We start from the raw sequence: 23,436 nt of genomic DNA, 5'->3' as shown, positions 1-23,436 counted from the left end.
AACTGAAAGAGGGAATCTGCTCCTGGCCCCTCTTTCCCTCACCACCTCTATGGTCACAGGTGGACTCTCTTCCAAGGAGGACTCCTCGTGAGTTTCCCGCTTGCTTCACTCTGGCTGCCCTTCCTTGGGGAGGCGGGGGGAAGAGCCGAATAAGGGACTCCCCAAGGAGAGGGGAGGGGAGGGGGGTCTCCTCCGGGCAATCCGGATCACAAATCAGTTTCTACCTTGGTTTGCACGGCGGGATCTGGCTTGCAAGGGGAGGGCTTCCCCCTTCTTTCCCCCCCTCCCTGTGCTCTCCTCCTTTGCGTGGGGGATATTCAGATAGGGTTGAGATCCCCCCTCTGGGAAAAACTCTTCGTTCACCCCCCAGTCGCTTGGAAAAAGGTAGGCGGCCGGAATAGTGGAGTGGCTTGCCAGTTCCTACTCCAGGTGGATTGTGTTTAGTCCGAACTCTCCACTGTGACCTGTCGGATCGCATGATCCCAGACTGCATGGTTCAGCATTTTGCACACTTGTAAAATATGGGTGCTGATTACCATAGGCTCAGTATGGAAATTATCCTTGACACCCCTCCTAATTTACACCTGAGCAGAACGTATTCCCAACTCTTCAGTTAGTTCTGTCTTTGCACATTCAGTAGTTCAGTTAGAATGTCTGCCACATTATTTTCTGTTTCACAATACTGCAGTTGAATTCGTTTTTCTTTTACTGCCTCTCTAACATTGTGCTATTTTATATCAATGTCTTTGCTTCTGCTTCTCATATTTTCCTGTGGTTGCCATCTGTATGCATGTAGTGTTGTCCTCAAACAATGTTATACCCTGATCCACTTCTGCTACCACTGCTTGCTACCCGCTGGGTTTTTTCTTTTTACCCATTTTGGGCACTCTGGACCAAAAAAGTTCACTGTCACTGCTCTATGCCATGGATGGATATCTCCATGGAGACCCTGGCAAATGCCCAATATATCAGCAAAATTGATCTAATTAAAGGTTATTGGCAGACCCAGGTAGCTAAGAATGTTTCCAACACATCTGCATTTGTCCCGCATGTCAGCTTGTTGAACTGCATCCAAGAGTGTTGAAGGGACTGGCTGAAGACCTCTAAGAACCGCTGATTATAAAGCAGCCACCATAAAACACCTAGGAAAAAAAGCAGTCATAACTAGAAGCTGACACGAATTTCTCTGTGACCCTTCTCATCTGATATCTCATCCCGTTCTCTCCATGGAGCTGCCGCTTTTCTGATGGGTCATATGTTCTTTCTCTGGGGCTTTATGAGCTTCTCCATCCTCTCCTCAGGAAAGGACGGCACTCCAGTCAGCATGAGTTCATCCTGACCTTCTCCCTCACAAAGACAATCCATGACGAGACTTGTTATGGTAGCTGGGAAGCCACCTGTCCGTCATTGCTGTAGCAGCATGTCATCTGCCAATAGCGTGACGGAAGGTGGGACATAAGGGGTGGAGCCAATGTATATAAGGGTCGTGAATGCGTGTGAGTGCTTGAGATAGGGACTGGTTAGGGACCGGTTAGGGTGTTAGGGTTTGTTCCTATTGTGAAGAACTGTGCTATATAGTGAGGGTCTGTGAGAGAGTGTGTGAGTGAGTGATACTTTATTACATTGATTGCCTTATGATTTGAGTTATTAAAGTGATTTACCATTCCTTTCGCTGTAACCAATAAACATAAGTTTTTAGTTTCAAAATCAATTTTTAGTCTGAAGAGTCATTTGAGGGAATGGTTGGTGGCAGCGTGAATAGAGTGAGTGTGTGAGAGTGACGTGGCACCTCCTTTGTGACGTATGAGGAGGCTGTCACAAGACTCATCTGGATGTCTCATAAGAAGTCTTTCCATGGTTGCAATGATTCCAGGCAATTCCAAAACTTCTTAATTCTGTACAAGTTCTTTTATTGGCATCATTTCTAGGTTCCATACTTAAAATATACTAAATCCAAAAAAATAGGAAAAAACTGTACGTTATGCAGAAACTACTGTGAAGCAACCAACATGAACCTGACACAACTCCGGGAGGCAGTAGAAGACAGGAGGGCCTGGCGTGCTCTGGTCCATGGGGTCACGAAGAGTCGGACACGACTAAACGACTAAACACACACACACATGCAGAAACTGTAAGATACTTAAAATACATCCTTGCACCTTGTAAAAAGATGTGGGTATTTAAACTTAGGTTATGGGCAAATTTTAAGACATGTTTGAATTAAAAATATAGAGACATTAAAACACCAGAGCTCAAAATGTAGAAAGACACAGAATACATCTTCAGGACACTTCAAAGTTTCTAAGAATACAACTATAAAAAGCAAAAACACCTTATCATTGTCAATGAAAAACATGCAAAAGTATTTAAACTTTAAAAATAAATATATACAAAGTCAAAAGCATTATTTGGTTCAAAGCAGGTTGTTAACACATAGAACATGTTCTTCTCACCCAGCCGTATGTAAAATCCATTGCTGGCTGTCACTGCCACATGGTTATCTTTCCTCTTCTCTAAGGAATTTCACCCTGCATCAGTTCCATCGTCTGTTGTTCTACTCCCTGAAAACAAATCTTGTGTGGTTCTCCATTCCTTTCTAATAACAGTGTGTCTGCACGTGTGATCTCTATTTATATCCCTTTGTTTTTCACTGTCAGCAAAACAACCTCTTCCTAAGCCTCTGAGAAGCTCAGATGTTGAAAAATCCAAGGATTGGGCCAACTCTGATCCAGTGCAGTCCAGGTCCTGAAGCGATTGGAGCTTGAAAAACTCAACAGTCTGAACAAAATTTCAGCTCTCTTTTAATAATACCTGCCCTTAGAGACCAGGATGCTCTCGATACGATAGCACAGAAATGTCTAGTTGTTGATGGAAACAATAAATCTTTCATCAGTTAGCCTTAAATCATCTTTTTTTCATTTTATAAAATTCTGTAAAAGTTTCCATTGTACAATACAGTGGTGCCTCGCTTAACGACTGCACCGTTTAACGACTAATCCACATAGCGACATTGCATTTGCGATCGCAAAAGTGATCGCATTGTGATGTTTAGATAGGCTAAACATCGCATTGCGACGATCGGTAAGCATTTCGCTTACCGATCGTCGCAATGCAATGTTTTTTCAACAGCTGATCGGCAGTTACAAAATGGCCGCTGCGTGCCCAAAATGGCCGGCGCAACCGTTTTCGCGCCCTGCCCTCGCTTACCGAGGGCGCGAAAATGGCAGCGCTATGGAGGATCCTCGCTGAACGGTGAGTTTAGGGCCCCATAGGAACGCATTAAACTAAGTTTAATGTGTTTCTATGGGTTTTTTCGATCTGTTTATCGATGATTTCACTTAGTGATGATTAATCCGGTACGGATTAATGTAGCTATGCAGGGCACCACTGTATATTATTCTCCTTGGTTTAACTCAAGTTTTCCCATCCCTTTGTTAATTAATGTTATAAATTAAATACAACACAAACGGACCTCAACATTCACTCATTTTTCTCTTTTCTCTCGGTTTCACATTACTTTAGCATTTTCTTGTCTATTCCTTCCAGTGGAAACTAGCACACAACTGAACGAGCTACTTATGCCTTGTTAACTTATCAGCAGCTTTTGTACCAAAACAAGGGGCTGCAATGTAAACTATATCCCTAGCTGCGATTTTTCTAAAAGCTTTCACTTTTAATGCACCTCTGAAGCACCTTTTAAAAAGCAGTGTTAAGTTATAGGTTAAAAAAAATCTGCATCCCATAAAGTTAATTCTTTTAAAACAATGCACACAACTAAGGTTATCTCTCCACATGAAGCTCAATCCACATTCCATGGATTGTATAGTTTGTGCCTCATCTGTTTTTTGATGAGAGTGAGGAAATAGGAGGAAACTGGAACTTGTCATCATATAAATATGGAGTCAGTTACGTAGGTCTTGTGTGAGATGAATTGAAAAGCAATGAAATGTTCTCATGAGGTTGTTATGCTGAGTTGCTTTGCCTGGCACAAAGATAAGGAAGGAAGGCCCAGGAGGCCCAAAGAAGATGAAACAGAGCATAAAGATCAGCCACCGGGGCTTGGATCTTCTCTTGTGAAATGTAGACAGTGAACTATGTTACACCCACTTGGAGTTAATTGGTTAACAGCTTGGAAGCATCATGAACATGGACCAGAGATATGTAGAAAAATGGTTGTTCATCTAAGAGTGGATGTAGTGGAATGTGAGAGGTTTGCATTTTGAAAGAGAAGAGAAGGAAGAAATCACCCGGCTTTTCTAGATGCTAACATATAAAGAGAGCAAAGATGATAACTTAGGTTCTACTTGTTATTTTACTTAGAAATAGTAGACTTATTTTAATCATTGTAACAGTGAGATATGCCTAATGCGTATGTCCTTAAAGTTACAACTGTATTCTAATGAAACTACATTATTTTCTTAATGAAAACAAATCTAATTCTTCAACAGAGGTCTAGTCTTTTGAACAGGATTAAACATACATGTAGTGAGGATTTGGGAAGGTCACTCATTGCTACTGTAATACTGAGGGGTCCTACATGCTCAGGCTGTTGTGCTGTCTAAGGAAGCACTCAGTGAATAGGTTATTGCTTTGAAAATAAGCAAAGGTTTCTTTTAAGTCGGACTTGTCCACGGGGCTTGTACTACGTGTTTTGGAGGCCTCAAGCACCTACCTCAAGCACTAAGTATGTTGTTTTGCACCCACAGTGACTCCCTGACCCACAAACCTGATCTCTTTAGGTAGAGGTCATTGTGACAATGATAACTAAGGCTATAGGTCTAAATGAGGCTTTCCACATTCAATGCATTGATACGATTTGATATGAACAAAGGTAACTGCTCCTACTGAAGTTCTGTTTACATTCTGTGTATTTCTATGCTTTCTCCCCAGTGTGAATATTTAGATGGGACCTAAGGCTCCTGGTATGACTAAAGATCTTTCCACATTCCATGCATTTATATGGTTTCTCCCCAGTGTGGGTTCTTTGATGTGAACTCAGGTGACTGCTCTGACTGAAGCTCTTCCCACATTCTATGCATTTATATGATTTTTCCCCAGTGTGAGTTCTTTGATGGAAACTCAGGGAACTGCTCTGACTGAAGCTATTCCCACATTCCATGCATTTATATGGTCTCTCCCCAGTGTGAGTTCTTTGATGTGAACTCAGGGCAGTGCTGTGACTGAAGCTCTTCCCACATTCCATGCATTTATATGGTTTCTCCCCAGTGTGAGTTCTTTGATGGGAATTCAGGTGACTGCTCAGACTGAATCTCTTTCCACATTCCATGCATTTATATGGTTTCTCCCTAGTATGAGTTCTTTGATGGGAATTCAGGTTACCCTTCTGATTGAAGCTCTTCCCACATTCCATGAATGTATATGGTTTCTCCCCAGTGTGAGTTCTTTGATGTGAACTCAGGACACTGCTGTGACTGAAGCTCTTTCCACATTCCATGCATTTATATGGTTTCTCCCCAGTGTGGGTTCTTTGATGTGAACTCAGGTGACTGCTCTGACTGAAGCTCTTCCCACATTCTATGCATTTATATGGTTTCTCCCCAGTGTGGGTTCTTTGATGTGAACTCAGGTGACTGCTCTGACTGAAGCTCTTCCCACATTCCATGCATGTATATGGTTTCTCCCCAGTGTGAGTTCTTTGATGTAAACTCAGGACACTGCTGTGACTGAAGCTCTTCCCACATTCCATGCATTTATATGGTTTCTCCACAGTGTGAGTTCTTTGATGGGAATTCAGGTGACTGCTCAGACTGAATCTCTTTCCACATTCCATGCATTTATATTGTTTCTCCCCAATGTGAGTTCCTTGATGTCTACTCAGGTGACTGCTCTGACTGAAGCTCTTCCCACATTCCATGCATGTATATGGTTTCTCCCCAGTGTGAGTTCTTAGATGTGAACTCAGGGCACTGCCGTGACTGAAGCTCTTCCCACATTCCATGCATGTATATGGTTTCTCCCCAGTGTGAGTTCTTTGATGTGAACTCAGGTGACTGCTCTGAGTGAAGCTCTTCCCACATTCCATGCATGTATATGGTTTCTCCCCAGTGTGAGTTCTTAGATGTGAACTCAGGGCACTGCCGTGACTGAAGCTCTTCCCACATTCCATGCATTTATATGGTTTCTCCCCAGTGTGAGTTCTTTGATGGGAATTCAGGTGACTGCTGAGACTGAATCTCTTTCCACATTCCATGAATGTATATGGTTTCTCCCCAGCGTGAGTTCTTTGATGTGAACTCAGGTGACTGCTCCGACTGAAGCTCTTCCCACATTCCATGCATGTATATGGTTTCTCCCCAGTGTGAGTTCTTTGATGTCTACTCAGGTGACTGCTATGATTGAAGCTCTTCCCACATTCCATGCATGTATACGATTTCTCCCCAGTGTGAGTTCTTTGATGTGAACTCAGGTGACTGCTCTGACTGAAGCTCTTCCCACATTCCATGCATGTATATGGTTTCTCCCCAGTGTGAGTTCTTTGATGTGAACTCAGGACACTGCTGTGACTGAAGCTCTTCCCACATTCCATGCATTTATATGGTTTCTCCACAGTGTGAGTTCTTTGATGGGAATTCAGGTGACTGCTCAGACTGAATCTCTTTCCACATTCCATGCATTTATATTGTTTCTCCCCAATGTGAGTTCCTTGATGTCTACTCAGGTGACTGTTCTGACTGAAGCTCTTCCCACATTCCATGCATGTATATGGTTTCTCCCCAGTGTGAGTTCTTAGATGTGAACTCAGGGCACTGCCGTGACTGAAGCTCTTCCCACATTCCATGCATTTATATGGTTTCTCCCCAGTGTGAGTTCTTTGATGTGAACTCAGGTGACTGCTCTGAGTGAAGCTCTTCCCACATTCCATGCATGTATATGGTTTCTCCCCAGTGTGAGTTCTTTGATGTGAACTCAGGACACTGCTGTGACTGAAGCTCTTCCCACATTCCATGCATGTATATGGTTTCTCCCCAGTGTGAGTTCTTTGATGTTTACTCAGGACACTGCTGTAACTGAAGCTCTTTCCACATTCTATACATGGATACAGTTTCTCCTTGGTATGAGTTATTTGATGCCTACTGAGGTGACATGTATTTATTTTGTTTCTCCCCTGCGTGAGTTCTTTCATGTGACAACCATTCCTGCCCAGTTGGATTTTCAATTCTCTTTTGTCCTCCATCTTTATGTCTTTATGAGCCTCGTGGCGCAGTGGTTAAAACGCTGTACTGCAGCTAAAACTGTGCTCACGACCTGGGGTTCAAATCCCAAGTAGCCGGCTCAAGGTTGACTCAGCCTTCCATCCTTCCGAGGTCGGTAAAATGAGTACCCAGCTTGCTGGGGGGGTGCAATGTGTAGCCTGTATAATTAAAATTGTAAACCGCCCGGAGAGTGCTTGTAGCGCTATGGGGCGGTATACAAGTCCAATAAATAAATAAATAAATATTTCTGCAGCGGATGCCCCAGGTCCTCCTGGTCAGTTCTTCTCCTGTTCATCATCTGGTAGATAAGAAAAAGAAGAGAAACAACCATCTCAGAAAGGTGCTGGGCTACGGAGAAATATATTCTGGCTGCGACTGAGTCACAGAGGAGGAAGGAAATGCAGGCAAAAAAGGTGAGGAAGGAGAAACAGGGTGGGTGTGAGGCTGGACCTGAGGTTTTTCCTTTTGCCTTCAGGTGGGAGGGGAACTTCACTGAGGAATTTAGGGTGCAAAGCAACCCCCCCTCCAGTCTGGCTTGGGGGAACAAGAAGGAAGGCTTGAAGGGGAACTCCCACACACCCCAAATCAGGACGACCAAGGTTTGCCTCTTGTCAACAGGACCTGCCTTTGGTGAGCATGGGGCTGGGGTGAGCAGGATTAAGATGTTTTTGAAAAAAACACCCTAAACAAAATGCAACGAAGACCATACCCCAAAACACCACCACTTTGCACATGTTCAGAGAGGCAGTGTGGTGTCGCTGGAGGGAGTAGCAGACTGGAAACCAGGAGGCCTGGATTCAAATCCCTGCCGGGCCAGGGAAACTGAGAGAGAGTGTGTGTGTGGCGAGGGGGGGGAGGCTACTTCAGCCACCTCTTGAAATCTCACTGACCTGGGAAAAGTTGGGAGGGATCTGGGATTTGGTTCTTCCTTTTTGGTCCCAAAATAAAGCAAAGAGAAATCACTTCCATCTCACTCCTGCCTACGAGAAAAGAAAAAGAGAAAAGATCAACCTGGAGGCTTTGTGGATAAAGCAAATCAAAAACATTTCCTTGCGGGAGGTGTCTTCCTCATGTTTATATCGAATGGGGCTCCCTCCCCATCTCGCTCTGTCCCGTCTTCAGGCAGCAGAACAAGACGAACACAAAGGGAGGGAGGCAGGCATTATCTGAGGCCATGGTCTGAGATCAAATCCACCACCACCCCCAGTTCCCAGGGAGTGGAGGCAACAGCCGGGAACCAGAGAGCAATAGGAACCAACATGCACCGGCGATGATAGCAGCGGCCTAGAAGAGAGCGTTTCTCCCACTATTTATTTAAAATATTTTTACCCCTTCCTCCTTCTCTTTAAAAAGGACTCAAGGCAGTTTAATGTACATCATTAAAAGGGTGCACATTTAAAAGTGAAAAACAGGAAGTCTAGAAACCTTAAAAAGCATCGAACAAAACCAACCTCTTAAAAAACCGCCAGAAGCCTGTGCGATGGATAGAGCGGACCAAGGGCACCTCATTTCAGTCCTTTCGGGGATCCAAAGACAGGGGAGGCTGCAGGAGGTTAAAAATCTAGAGAGAAGAAGGATCGAGGGGGCAGGTCTTTTGCACAGCCAACGGCCCTGAATGGCGCCTTTCCAGACCCAAAAGACCAGAACCGTTTTGACCCTGCAGGAAGAACGGCACGTCCGACAAGAGAACTCCCATTCCTGGGGAGACTGACCTCCCTTCCAGCCTCCCCGGGAGAAAGATCCCAAGGAGGAAAGTCCAACTCTTTCCCTCTCTCTCTGTTTCTCCGGCTTCTCTTCCACCCGCCTTCCGGGGAAAAGACCGTAGTGTTCACACAAGCAACACAACAAGGAAGCTGCCAAGCACGGGGTGGCGGGAGTATACACACACACAGAGACTGGCCCTTTCAACTCCGCCCCTCCCCGCACATCTCACACACACACCGCCCATGATCTGCCCCTCCGTTGCCCACCTCCATCCAGGTCCTGATCCGGGAGGCGCCCACCCCCCAAAAGAGCCCATCTTCTCTCCAGGCACCTTCTGGGGCCAAAGGGGAAGAGGAGGCAGGCGCTGCAGATCCTGCTTCTGGCTCCCATTCAAAGGGTGTACAGGGGAGGAGCCCTTCCCCCCTGACTTCGTAGCTTTAGGTTCCTTCCCCCTTCTCCCCTCCTGCAGGAACGGGTGTGTGTGTGTGTGTGGGAAGGCCAGAAACAACGGAGGGTGGTGGTTAAAAGGCCGGAAAGCTCCAAAGAGTCTCTCTGTCATAGAAAAGGGCCGAGGGAGGAGCTTCTTCTTCAAGCTACCCAAGTTCTCCACTTCTAGGGGAAGAAAGACTCAGATCATGTAGAGTTCCCATCAGCAGAGTCTATTTTGGTGCTGTTGCTTAGTCATTAAGTCGTGTCCGACTCTTTGTGATCTCATGGACCAGAGCACGCGAAGCCCTCCTGTCTTCCACTGCCTCCTGGAGTTGGGACAAATTCATGTTGGTGGCTTCGATGACACTGTCCAACCATCTCATCCTCTGTCGTCCCCTTCTCCCCTTTTTGCCCTCCATGATGCTCCCCTGGTGGAAGAGCCTGGTCCCAGCAAGGCCTCGATTCAGCCCCCTCCACTCCCCTCTATGAGTCAAGAGGTCCCCTTGCCACCCTTCCACGGTCTCTTCCGGGTGTGGCTGCGGACCCGAGGGAGATCCTGCAGGGGCTCCGAACATGCCTCCTGACTTCCACTGCCTCCCGGAGTTGGGTCAAAGTCACATTGGTCACTTCAACGACACTGTCCAACCATCTCGTCCTCTGTCATCCCCTTCTCCTCCTGCTTTCACACTTTCCTAACATCAGGGTCTTTTCAAAGAAGTCTTCTCTTGTGAGATGGATGAAGTACTGGAGCCTCAGCTTCAGGATCTGTCCTTCCAGTGAGCATTCACGGTTGATTTCCTTTAGAACTGATAGGTTTGTTCTCCTTGCAGTCCAGGGAACTCTCAAAAGTCTCCTCCAGCACCACAATTCAAATGCATCAATTCTTTGGCGGCCAGCTTTATGGTCCAGCTCTCACTTCCATACATCATGACAGGAAAAACCATAGCTTTGACTATTCGGACTTTTGTTGGCAAAGTGATGTCTCTGCTTTTTAAGATGCTGTCCAGGTTTTTCATCGCTTTCCTTCCCAGAAGCAGACGTCTTTTAATTTTGTGGCTGCTGTCCCCATCAACAGTGCATAGCGTAAGCCTCCTGAACAAGTCTGACCTTAAAAGAAAACTAATCCCTATTAAAATAAGAAATACTACTAAGGTGGGCTAACCCCACCTTCTTCTGGCAATCACAAACTTTAGTAAAGAATCAACATCTTTCATATCCTTCAGAAATCAGTTAGCTTGCAGCTCAGCTCTCAATTCTTTAGATTCATTATTATTTTATTATTATTTTTATTATTCTTACATAACACACAAAGATCAAAGGAATAAAATTTGGGGGGGGGGTAGGGTCCCATCACCTCCTGGCAAATAGAAGGTGAAGATATGGAGGCAGTGACAGATTTTACTTTCTTGGGCTCTATGATCACTGCAGATGGAGACAGCAGCCACGAAATTAAAAGAGGCCTGCTTCTTGGAAGGAAAGTGATGACAAACCTAGACAGCATCTGGACTGCAAGGAGAACAAACCTATCCATTCTGAAGGAAATCAACCCTGAGTGCTCACTGGAAGGACAGATCCTGAAGCTGAGGCTCCAATATTTTGGCCATCTCATGAGAAGAGAAGATTCCCTGGAAAAGACCCTGATGTTAGGAAAGTGTGAGGGCAAGAGGAGAAGGGGACGACCGAGGATGAGATGGTTGGACAGTGTCATCGAAGCGACCAACATGAATTTGGCCCAGCTTTGGGAGGCAGTGGAAGACAGGAGGGCCTAGTGTGCTCTGGTCCATGGGGCCACAAAGAGTCAGATACGACTGAACGACTAAACAACAACAAAGCGGTCCATGGAGCCCTCTGACTGAGTGCTAGAGAGGCTTGGGCACCACACAACTTATTCTAGACTTCAGAAGAAGCTCATATGCTAGGAAGTCAGATATGCTCCCCTTGGTCAAACATTAACAACGTTCTGGATGCATTTCAAACTATTTGTTCTATGGTTATTTATTTAATACCATCACCGGCTTCATCAAATAATCATAAGAAAAGAAAGGTACATAAGGACTTGGGTGTTTCCGCCCTAATTCTTAGAGCACTGTAAAGTTTTAGTGTCAAATTCAGGGGGAGAGTTTCCATCATCAGATCATTCTGGCTTTGAAGATTTCCTTCCTTCTCCTGTCCCCACGTCTTGTTAGACACCCAGAGTGGCCTCTAGCCAGAGGGGCAGCAGTGCAGTGGTGCCCCGCATAGCGAGGTTAATCCGTTCCAGATTAACCTTCGCTATGGGAAAACATCGTAAAACGGATCCAAAAAACCCACTGGATCTCATTAAACAAAGTTTAATGCGTTCCAAATGGGCCCAAAACTCACTGTTCTCTGATGTTTTCCCTTGTTCCGGCAGCCATCTTGGGTATACTGGTGGCCATTTTGAGCATCCCGGCAGCCATTTTGGGTGTACCGGTGCCCATTTTCTGTGTTCCGGCGGCCATCTTGGGTGTACCGGCACCCATTTTTGTGTTCCGGCGGCCATTTTGGAACCGTGTGAGGGTCCGTTATTCTTCGCCTCCCCCTTCCCCAATAAAGCCTCAGACGCATTTAAACCAAACAACTTGTCTTCTTTATTTAACTGTGGTAACGGAATAGAAACGTCAATTAGGTTGTGGCTAAACTTCTCCTGTTGAAGTAACGGTTCATACAGGGGCACCCAATCTTCGTCAAAAGGGTTACTGGACTTCGATGCCCATGGACCGGCCTGAACCTGGGAGGGTTCTTCGGGATCGAAGTCATCTCGCTCCATCGTCAGTAATGGGGTCGTCTCCTCGAGCCCTGCATATCCCCAGGGTGAAGCTGCTGTTGCCCCGAAGGTTTCCCAGGGTCCGGGTGATACCCCAGCCTCCTCAGCTCCTCCAGATGCCATCGGGTCTTTTCCTCTCTTTCTCTCTCTACCCGTTTCTTTTCCTCAGCTAGCTTTCGCCTCCACTCACGGGTCTCTCTTTCTCCCCAGTAAGAGGGACGGACCCGAACCTCATTCCTCCTTCTCTCTTCTGCTTCTTGCCTGGTCATGCACACCTGTTCCCACTTGCCTGACCAGGGATCCTGGATTGAGACCCATTCCCATTCCTCTTCTTTCCCCGTATGCCTCCGACTGACTTCCCCATCAGCTCCCTCTTCTGGAACCTTCGTTCCCCTCCCTGCCCAGACTAGAGGAGTCTGGGTCGCTATGCTTAACCCTTTCATACCCTTTTCTAAATCAAAGGTATCCACTGCTTGATGCAGCATCCGTGGTGGAAAAGGCTTGGGTGCGGTCTGGGTGCCCACGGAGGCTCTAGGGCGAGACGGCACTCCTAACATCACTTCACGACCCGGGGACCGGGTGTCACACATCCCCCCCTCCAAGAGTGCCGTCCGCTCTTCCTCGCTCCGCGCCCACGGACCCTGCCGAGAAAAATAGTCGACATTAGTATGCTCTTTGCCTTTTCTATATCTTACTTGAAAAGAGAACGGTTGTAGAGCTAAATACCACCGAGTTAAGCGTGGGTTGGTCTCTTTCATTCGTTCCAACCACTGTAGAGGGGCATGGTCGGTGACCAGGTCAAAGGGAGCTCCTAGCAAATAGTATTTAAGACTATGTGTGGCCCACTTGATGGCCAAAGCTTCTCTCTCGATTACGGCATATCTTTGTTCTCGGGGTGACAGCTTACGACTCAAATACAGCACCGGGTATTCTACCCCGTCTTTAACCTGTGATAAGACAGCCCCTATACCCCGATCTGATGCATCTGTAAAAAGGGTGAAGGGTATATCAAAATCGGGTGCAAATCTAACTGGTAACTCACAAATTATTTCTTTTAACGTCTCAAATGCTTTCTTTTGGGAAGGACCCCATATTACTTTTACCGGGGCTTTCTTCCTAGTTAAATCAGTTAGCGGCGCCGCTATAGAAGCAAAGTTAGGCACAAACTGGCGGTAATAACCTACTAAACCTAAAAATTGTTGGACTTCCTTTTTTGTCCTGGGTTGGTACCATTTGGATATTTTAGTCACTTTCTCCTCCTGGGGTTGGATTTCTCCTTGTCCAACTTTGTAACCCAGGTAATCTACTTTGGGCAGCCCAATTTTGCACTTCTTGGGATTAACCGTCAAACCTGCTTCGTGTAGCCTTTCCAGTACCCTCCTAAGGTGGGCTAGGTGTTCTTCCCAGGAGCTGCTAAAAATTATAATGTCGTCAATATACGCAGCTGCACAGTCTTGTAAAGGTTCTAACACCCGGTCCATTAATCGTTGGAACGTAGCAGCTGCCCCATGTAGCCCAAACGGCATCTTCTTGAACTGGAATAAACCCTTAGGGGTACAGAAAGCCGTTTTCTCCTTATCTTGGGGTCTCAAGGGGATCTGCCAATATCCCTTTGTTAAATCGATCGAACTGAGATATTTGGCCCCCCCTAGTTTATCTAACAAGTCCCCTACCTTGGGCATAGGGTAAGCATCGAACCGGGATATGGCATTAACCTTCCTGAAGTCGATACAGAACCTAAGCGACCCATCAGGTTTTGGAACCATTACAGGGAAGCTTCTCCAAGGTCCATTGGATGGTTCTATGACCCCCAGTTTAAGCATCTCATCAACTTCATGGTTAATTACCCCAGTTATGTGTCTGGGCCAAGACCTTCCACTCACCCTTACAACATTGCCAGGAGGTGTTTCTATAGGGTGTTCCACCAACTGGGTGCACCCAGGTACTGAGGAGAATACTTGGGGAAAGTCTTCTTTCAACTGCCCTGCTTGTATTTTTTGCTCCTCTGACAAGAGGTCCCCTATCACTATCTCCCCTCCGGAGGTCAAGTCTTCCCTTTCGGGGCCCAACTCGTCATCGACCTCGGTCCCAAACAACACTTCTCTGTCTATCCATTCTTTTAACAAATTTACGTGGAACACTTGAGTTTTCTTTTTCCTATCAGGGGTCTCTATTTCATAATCTACTTCATTTAATTTTCTTATTACTTTGTAAGGCCCGTGCCACTTAGCCAAGAACTTGGAAGCCTCAGTGGGTAGGAGCACTAGTACCTTTTGTTGGGGTTCGAATTTCCTAGGACGAACCTTCTTATTATAGTAACCCCTTTGCTTACTCTGCGTTTGCCCCAGGTTCTCTTTAGCCATCTCCCACGCTAATTGTAAGTTATTCCTCATCTCAACTATCTGTTGGAGGGCCCCCTGTGAACGATCTTCCCCTTCTTCCCATTTCTCTCGTATTAAATCTAGTATCCCCCTGGGTCTCCGGCCATATAACAACTCAAAGGGGGAGAAACCTGTGGAAGCTTGAGGGGCCTCCCTAACTGCAAACATTAATGGGGCGAGAAAGGTATGCCACATCTTGGGTTTTTCCATTGATAATTTCCTGAGCATACCCTTCAAAGTCCGGTTAAATCTTTCGACTAGCCCGTTGGCTTGAGGGTGATAAACCGATGTTCGTAAAGGCTTAACCCCCAATAGGTCCCACATCTGCTTGAAGGTCAGGCTCATAAAATTAGAGCCCTGATCGGTTAAGACCTCTTTTGGAAAACCCACCCGGGAGAACATTTCTAACAATTCTTTGGCTAAGACTTTAGCTGTAGTGGATCTCAGGGCTACTGCCTCTGGGTACCGAGTGGCATAATCAATGACAACCAGGATGTACTGATGCCCCCCCGCTGACTTGGTTAGCGGACCTACAATATCCAAAGCAATTCTGTCAAATGGCCTATCTACCAGAGGCATAGGTATGAGCTCTGCCCCTGGTCCCGACTTGGGTTGAGTTATCTGGCACTTGGCACAGGACCTACAGAACTCTTCTACGTCGTGGGCCACCCTGGGCCACCAGAATCGCTGTTTCACTCTATCCAGAGTCTTTTGGGTGGCTAGGTGTCCTGCCACCGGTAAGTCATGAGCCCAATGCATTACCCAGAACTGCAGGCCCTCTGGGATTACCAGTTGTGATTCTTCATCGTTGCCAGCCTTGGTTACACGATACAGCAAACCTCCCCTCAATTCAAAGCCTTGCCCCCCTTCTGGGGTGGTCCCTTCATTCATCGCTTGTTGCAAACAGCTGTTAAGTCCCGCATCATCTTGTTGGAGGCATCGTATCTGGTCTCTAGACAAATTCATCACTTCTAACTCTCTGGCCTCAGTTTCTTCCTGAGCCCAGCCTATTTCCCCGGGCTCCTTAGCCAAATTGCTCAGTCCCGGCCAGTCTCTCCCTAGTAGCATTTCTCGGGTCATACCGGGCACTATTCCCACTTCCATGTCCCTTTTAAGGCCATCTACCTCGACCTCTGCCATGGTAGTCGCATATTCTTTCACATCCCCATGGATACACCGGATTACAGTGATCTCAGGTAAAAGTTCTCCCTCTAGCTCCTTTACCAGCGTTTTGCTGCATCCTGTGTCCACTAAAGCCTTCTTAGGATGTCCATTTACTCTCGCTTCTACTACCCAACCCGGGTGATTCTCCTCACCCACCTTGGTCATCCCGGTGCAAGCCTCTGCCCACGCACACTCAGTCACTGGGCAATACTTCCGAATATGTCCGAACTGGCCGCAGCCGAAGCAAGCGGTCATCTTCTCCTTCCCTAGGTTCCAGGTCGCCGCTTGTTTGGAGGCTGCCGGGTCGTTTGTCACCGTTGGTCTTGGTACCCTCGTTCCGACTGGGTTTGCATATTCAATGCGATCGGGTCTATTCTTTTTGGCCCCCGTCTGCGCCGCTCCGCGAAAATCCGTCTGTTTGTTCGCGTCCGCCATTTTCTCTCTCAGCCTGGCTCCTTCTCCTTGTGGCGCGCTTCTAGTTTGCCACGTGTCCTCTGCTTCTAAGTAATCTTCCAGCAGTGTCACAGCGCCCTCTAGGCTGGAGGGTTTGTTCTTGATGACCCAGTTCCTAGCTCCGCTGTTGAGCGTGGATATCAACTGTTCCATAATCACGATTTCTAAGACCTGCTCTGCTGTCTTCCCCTTGGGTTGTATCCACCTCGTGGCGTTTACCCTCAACTTTTGCGCTAGTGTCCTGGGGTGTAACCCGGGCTTCAATTTTAGTCCCCGAAATTTCCTCCGGTATGCCTCCTCGTTTAAGTTGAGGGTATTCAAAATGGCCGTCCTTACCACGTCGTAATCTCCCGCGTCTTCTGGGTCTAGGGTATCTACTATTTCTTGAGGTAACCCCGTGAGGTATGGGGTCAGTATTAGTGCCCACTGATCCTTTGGCCACTGCGCGGAGATGGCGATCCTCTCAAACGTGTGTAAGAACGCTGCCGGGTCATCCTGGGGACCCATTTTCTGTAACTTAACCGGGGGCCGTGTTGCTATGGGTTGTTTCAGTCCTATGCTCTCTGAAGGCTGATTTCCCTGAGGTGTTTTTAACTGTTCGATTATCATCCGCTGCTGATCTGCTAATTGTTTCAACAAGACCTCCTGCCCTTCTGTTATACGTTGCATCCATTTTTCTGCGTCTGTGGGTTGCGGGGGAGGCCCCACGTGCTGGGCGCCAGTATGTGAGGGTCCGTTATTCTTCGCCTCCCCCTTCCCCAATAAAGCCTCAGACGCATTTAAACCAAACAACTTGTCTTCTTTATTTAACTGTGGTAACGGAATAGAAACGTCAATTAGGTTGTGGCTAAACTTCTCCTGTTGAAGTAACGGTTCATACAGGGGCACCCAATCTTCGTCAAAAGGGTTACTGGACTTCGATGCCCATGGACCGGCCTGAACCTGGGAGGGTTCTTCGGGATCGAAGTCATCTCGCTCCATCGTCAGTAATGGGGTCGTCTCCTCGAGCCCTGCATATCCCCAGGGTGAAGCTGCTGTTGCCCCGAAGGTTTCCCAGGGTCCGGGTGATACCCCAGCCTCCTCAGCTCCTCCAGATGCCATCGGGTCTTTTCCTCTCTTTCTCTCTCTACCCGTTTCTTTTCCTCAGCTAGCTTTCGCCTCCACTCACGGGTCTCTCTTTCTCCCCAGTAAGAGGGACGGACCCGAACCTCATTCCTCCTTCTCTCTTCTGCTTCTTGCCTGGTCATGCACACCTGTTCCCACTTGCCTGACCAGGGATCCTGGATTGAGACCCATTCCCATTCCTCTTCTTTCCCCGTCTGCCTCCGACTGACTTCCCCCTCAGCTCCCTCTTCTGGAACCTTCGTTCCCCTCCCTGCCCAGACTAGAGGAGTCTGGGTCGCTATGCTTAACCCTTTCATACCCTTTTCTAAATCAAAGGTATCCACTGCTTGATGCAGCATCCGTGGTGGAAAAGGCTTGGGTGCGGTCTGGGTGCCCACGGAGGCTCTAGGGCGAGACGGCACTCCTAACATCACTTCACGACCCGGGGACCGGGTGTCACAAACCGCTGAACAGCAGTTCCCCCGTCGTAATGTGAGCATGCCCTTGCATTAGCAATGGGGAAATCCGCATCGCAATGCGGATTCATCGTTCAATGGTGCACTCGTTATATGAGGCACCACTGTATATATATATATATCATCATCATTATGTACTTGGAGAGATCAGCCTCCGTGGCCAACGTAAGACCTTCCCTTCCAGCCAAGCCCTTCCATATCCTCCCCCCACCCCGATGTTTCCTCTCTCCTCCCTCCCAGGCTGGAGTCTCCGCCTTCACCCCCCACTTTCTATGCCGAGCCCCCTTTCTGGCCCCCCTCTGGCCCATCTTTCTCTCTGCCCCCAAACCTTCCTCTGCCTCCTCCTGCAGAGAGCCCCCCCACTTCCCACCCAGGGCGTTGCAGCGTTAATACCCCTTTTCCCACTTTTGCAGAAGGGGGGAGTCTGGAGTTTGGGGGAACCCCTTGTGGGCGGGGAGAGGGGGGAGCGCCAGTTTCCCTTCTCTCCTTCCTTTTCTTTTCCCCGCAGCCACCGAGGCCTCCAGGATTCGGGAGAAAGTTGGGGGGTCTCCGCAGAGGGAAACCCAGACCAGTATGGGATCTGTTAGTAGTGTTGATTGGCAGGAATCGTGAGGATAGGGATAAAAAGAGTTGAATTCAGGTTCATGGGATTGGTCTTGGATAACTTCATGGATGCTGGATTTCTCCACCCTACGATACGTTGTAATTGGAATTGTGGTTCTTATTATTTGGGCATTGTTTGTATGTGTTCTATCTAGACTTTGGTCTTTGTGTGTTGCTTTTCGTTCATCTCCAAGCCCAGGAATGGCTGTGCAAAGAGGAGATTTCAATTCAGTGCTGTTTCAATTGACAGAATTCAAAAAGTGGGGAGTGATACCTGGATATGGCTGAAAGAAGTTTCATTCCTGGTCTTGAAGTACAAAATCTTATTCTACATGTTATTTCCTATACAGTGGTGCCTCGCTTAGCGATGTTAATCCGTGCAGCAAAAATCGCTGCTATGCAATTTCATTGTTAAGCGATTTTAAAAAGCCCATACAAACGCATTAAAACGCGTTTAATGCATTCCTATGGGCTTAAAAACTCACCTTATGTGAAAATCCTCCATTGTGCTGGCCATTTTCGGTGTCTCTAAAGCGAGGCAAAACAGCGGGCGGCTATTTTGTTGACCCGGCGTCCATTTTGGAACTGCCGATCAGCAGTGAGAAAATGGGGGCTTTGTGACAATCCCTTCCCCATTTACACACAGCTGATCGGAGGGGGCTTTGCGATGATTGCTTCCCCGCGATAATTGAAAAGCGAATTTTCCCCATAGGGGCTGTAACGTGGCTGGCCACTCTCAAGCCTCTGCTAACCCAGGCCTCAAAGAGTGGTCACCACGCCACTTCACAAATTTGCTGCCACCAACCTATCCTTTAAATAAAAAGGACCAGGGTTTCTTTCAAGCAAAACAAAGGTTTATTGATTACAAAATAAAATAGGTAAATCACAGGTAGCTAATTACGATGTAAATCACTTTCTTATTTAAATCAAACATAGACTTTCCCTCACTGACTACTCAGGCACTCAGGCCTCTAAACAAGCTCTTTCTCTCACACACACCAGATCTCTCCAGATCTCTCTCTAGGTCTCCCCTCTCACACCCTTCAACCCCCTTTTTATTCCAGCTTCCCCCCCTTCAGTTCCACCCACCATCACACCATTGGTTGATGATTCACTGCCCAGCTGTGACGGACAGGTGAGGTCATGGCTACCCATTACAATACCTCCCCCCTTAATAAGTTGTTTTATGGGGGAAAGCTAAGGTGCATTCCTCTATAAACAACAAGGAGCAATACAATATTACATTTACACTAACAACAGTACGGTGGTGCCTCGCACAACAAGTGCACCGCAGAGCGATGAATTCGCTCAACGAGGCCGGTTTTGCGATTGCAAATGCGATCGCATACTGATGCCTCAATAGGGCAAAAATCGCAGAGCGAAGGTCGGTAAGCGAACCGCTTACCGACCTTCGCTTTGCGACCCGACGATCAGCTGTCCGGCGGCTCCAAATTGGCCGCCGGAAGCCGCAAAATGGCCGTGCACAGCGTTATCATGCCCTCATTAAGCGAGGGGAGGGTGCGAAATTGGCTGCTGGCCATCGGAGAAACATCGCTGAAGGGTGAGTAGAGCAGCCGATCACTGTTTAATGCATTCCAATGGGCTTTTCTGCCCCGCTCAGTGATGTTTTCACACAGCGAGGGTTAATCCGGAACAGATTAACCTCACTGTGCGAGGCACCACTGTATTACATTTGATAAATATTTTCATAAACATTAAACATCTTACCTGCAAGTTATACTCATACGTTCATTAACCTTTTTCACGATCATTCATGCATCCACTTAATATTAAACTATAGCATGAAAATTACATTGAAATTCATATGCATATACAACAAATAACAGATCATTGTGTACATGTACAATCAACAAACTTTTACATGAATAATTAACCGGTGAATCATGGTCTAGTTCAAGTCATAAAAGTCCTGGTATTAGTCCATCAACTCAATTTTTAATCACATTTACAATTGTCCATTCCCCTTCCATCAGTTATCTGGCTTCCTAGGCACAATCAGAGTCTCTTTTGCAAAGTCCATGTTAGCAAAGTCCAAGACAGGCATACTCCCGCAGTCATCTGCAAGGCACCTCACCTCTCCAAGTCCCGATCTCACAGCATTCGAAAAGAAGGTGGACCCACAGTGGTAACCAGGTGTGTTGAAGACTGGTCTGGATGTTACCGCCTCCTTCAGCTGGACACACGACTGCTGGCCCTCAGGAGTCCCTCGGTCGTCCACTGGCTCCTTTCTCCGCAACCTCTTCTGTCGTCTGGCGGTCATCGGCCACTTGGTTGACCCCGGGATGTCATCAGCTGGTTGCTCCATAGTGAAGCCTGCTCTCTTTCTGGCTTGGGGCTTCACCATCTCATTCGGGGAAAGGATAGGCAATTTCCTCTCCTCCTTCCGACCATCTCTGGATGCGTCCCTCTTTAAGACACCAGAGTGGATGCCTTTCTCCACATCCACATATGGCCCCACAGATATTTTCTCAGAATTGTTTTCCCTATGTGGGAGAACCCTATCATGGATCACTATAGGATTCTCAAATGATTGGTTGCTTTTAAACGCACTGCACTTGTCATCTGGTTCTGGTTCTTTATTCAGGGACATGTCAGTTAGGGGTTTGCTTTGCTTTCCAATTGTTCTGCCTCTGCCAAAAGCAATTTTCTCCCCTCTATAGTTCCCGGTGGCAGCAAAGTCAATTTCCTAAGAAATTGCTCAGCCACGGGCAGAGAGATTCCAAAGTAAATTGCTCCTTTACCAGGCAAACTGGGTCCATAAGTTTTACCTTAGGGTAGCTAAAATTTACTCTGGCACCAAGTCTGACCGATTTCAGTGAGAACCAAGCCACACACGTGAGTACCAGGGAATTCCATCCTTCTAGCACTCATAAATCAGTTGGACCCAAATTGGTAGCGTTAAGTTACGTGGCCTTGTAAAATACATCAATTTAGATAAGACAATTGTTATACAGCTTGTGTCTATTCAAGAAGTTAACTTCCGGCTCTTAAGCATATTTACTTTTATTAGAAAAATATATTTCTGAGAGAAAACAGTTTAAGCAAAGCATAGTAAAGCATATTTACAATTTCCAATCCCATCCCCATTGATAGGAGATAGCATTCCCCTGAAACAAACAAAAATAAGAAAACGTCTAGCTAACAAAAAAGAAAAAAGGGGGCAGACCTCCCCTCCGGCTTCAGGAAAAGCTACATCTTAAAACAAACTACAAGTCCTAATGTCCATCATCAAAACAACATTCCATCAGGCTTGTGGAAAATCCAAAGTAAACTTTCTCAATAGGAAAAACTCAGTCTTACTGTCTTTTGGATCAGATAGTCCATGCTGAGTCCTGTATGTTGGTATCCATCTTCCGTCTCCCTCGTGGTACAGCTAGGAATCAACTTTGGAAATTTCCACTCTCAACTCACACACAAAAACCAGATGAATTCATTTTGGCTAACTTTGTGATTACAAATCCCATCAGTAAATTATTCCATGAACTTTCATAACCAAGCTCATCACACCCAGTTCTATTATTTCTCTTTCCTGGGCCTCATGCAAGCTTGTTCCTTTTCCAGGAGCATCTCCCAAGCTGGGCTCTGCAATCTCTAAGGACTTTTCTTTATGTAAAAGCTCCTTATCCATGCAAGACCTTACAGGGTATTCAGGAGACAACAACAAAGTGGGTGTACTGGTGTTTTGTTTCAAAGCAAAGTGTAAGGGCGAAAGCACTCTTAGCATCCTCTATTGACTGCAATCCATCTCCATATATCAGGTCTCTGTGAGTCACAGATTTCTCTGGGTAATCAGTGGTTAGTGTTGTACCATCTGTCAAAGTACTAGCTTCCCTCTGTTCCTCATTACAGGAAGGAACACTACAGTTTTTCAAAATACTCTTATCAGCCATTTTAATTACCTTATGGACAGGTGAGGTCATGGCTGCCCGTTACAGGGGCCATCGCAAAGCGATCGCTCTTACAATGGCAAAAAGTCAATCGCAAAGCGTTTCCTCGTAAAACGGAGCAACCGCTATGCGAGGCACCACTGTATTAATTCTCTCTTGGCCTTTGTATTAAGTCAGAGGCCTATATTTCACACCTTCCAGCCTTTCAACTAGCAGGTGGCCTATTTAGGAATGCTGCCCACAGGCCAAACACAAATAGAACCATAAAATAATGGAAAAGTGAACCATCAAGTCCAACCCCCTGCTCAAGGCAGGAATATAGTCCAAGCAGATCTGCGAGGTGAGGAGCTAGGTTTTTCTTGAAAGCCTCCAGGGTTGGAGCACTCCAAAATAGTCAAAACATAAAACCCAGCAGGGAGACAGAAGCTGAAGTCCATACATCTGGGCCCTGCTTGGTACTCTAAATATATTGAGGAATCCTACAGGAAGGTCATCAAGGGGAGTTGGGCAGACTGCCAACTATCTGTAAGGGACCCACTTGTTTGTTTTCCGCACGTTTATACCCAGGAGACAAAAAAACCCCTCACCTGGAGAGACCTTCTTGTTTTCCAGAAATCTCAAGGAGGAGACCCGAGGGCGGAGCTCTCTGGCCTGGACGCAGAAGATCCCGTTTTCCCCTGAGGAAGTACGAAGTCAGCTCCTGAAAGAACGAACACCAGCAGCTGAAAGGGGAAACCATGAGAAAAAAAAGGGGTCAAAAATATTTTCCCCTCTGCAGGCCTGGACAGAAGAGGCAGAGGGTCCACACTCCCAATTCAGAAAGGGGGAACTGGCAAGCCCAGAGACCGATTCCTTGAATTAAAAAAAGAAAGAAAGAAAACTATTTGATTCATGGCATCCCATTGCAGTTTAAGGGGCGTTTTGTTGTTCTGACCCTTGAGGAGAAGTTAGGGAGGAGAAGCTCCCTTTAGGTTTTCATGGTGTTGCTTCAGAGGCTGCTCCTCTTCGGTAGGAAGCGATAAAAATCGATATATTTTTTTTTCTCCTCCTCCCTCCTGGATCCTCTCTAGAAGCACCACATAAGGAAAATCTCCTCAACCATCTGAAAAGGACTCTCCGTGTGTGTGTGTGTGTGTGTCGGGGGGGGATATGTGACCGGCCCCCTCCCTCCCAGCTGACCCCCCCCCCCCGCACAAACACCTTCCTTCTTCAGAT

General features: G+C 46.9%; 1 protein-coding gene and 1 long non-coding RNA gene across 2 annotated transcripts; one reads left to right on the top strand and one right to left on the bottom strand.

The window, feature by feature from the left end:
- Positions 1-1,886: 1,886 nt before the first annotated feature.
- LOC144587196 (uncharacterized) lies at positions 1,887-7,195 on the bottom strand. Its single transcript, XM_078386934.1, has one exon. It carries the CDS (start codon positions 7,193-7,195, stop codon positions 4,874-4,876), a length of 2,322 nt encoding a protein of 773 aa, XP_078243060.1. The 3' UTR covers positions 1,887-4,873.
- A 291-nt stretch (positions 7,196-7,486) lies between these two features.
- Positions 7,487-23,101, top strand: LOC144587317 (uncharacterized). The gene is made up of 2 exons (XR_013542472.1): positions 7,487-7,627; positions 22,834-23,101. It is a non-coding gene; the product is annotated as an uncharacterized LOC144587317 (long non-coding RNA).
- Positions 23,102-23,436: the final 335 nt, after the last annotated feature.

The sequence above is a fragment of the Pogona vitticeps genome, chromosome 2 (assembly GCF_051106095.1).
Source record: "Pogona vitticeps strain Pit_001003342236 chromosome 2, PviZW2.1, whole genome shotgun sequence".
Lineage (NCBI taxonomy): Eukaryota > Metazoa > Chordata > Lepidosauria > Squamata > Agamidae > Pogona > Pogona vitticeps.
Note: the sequence above shows the minus strand (reverse complement) of the source record. Positions and strands in the feature narration are given on the sequence as shown.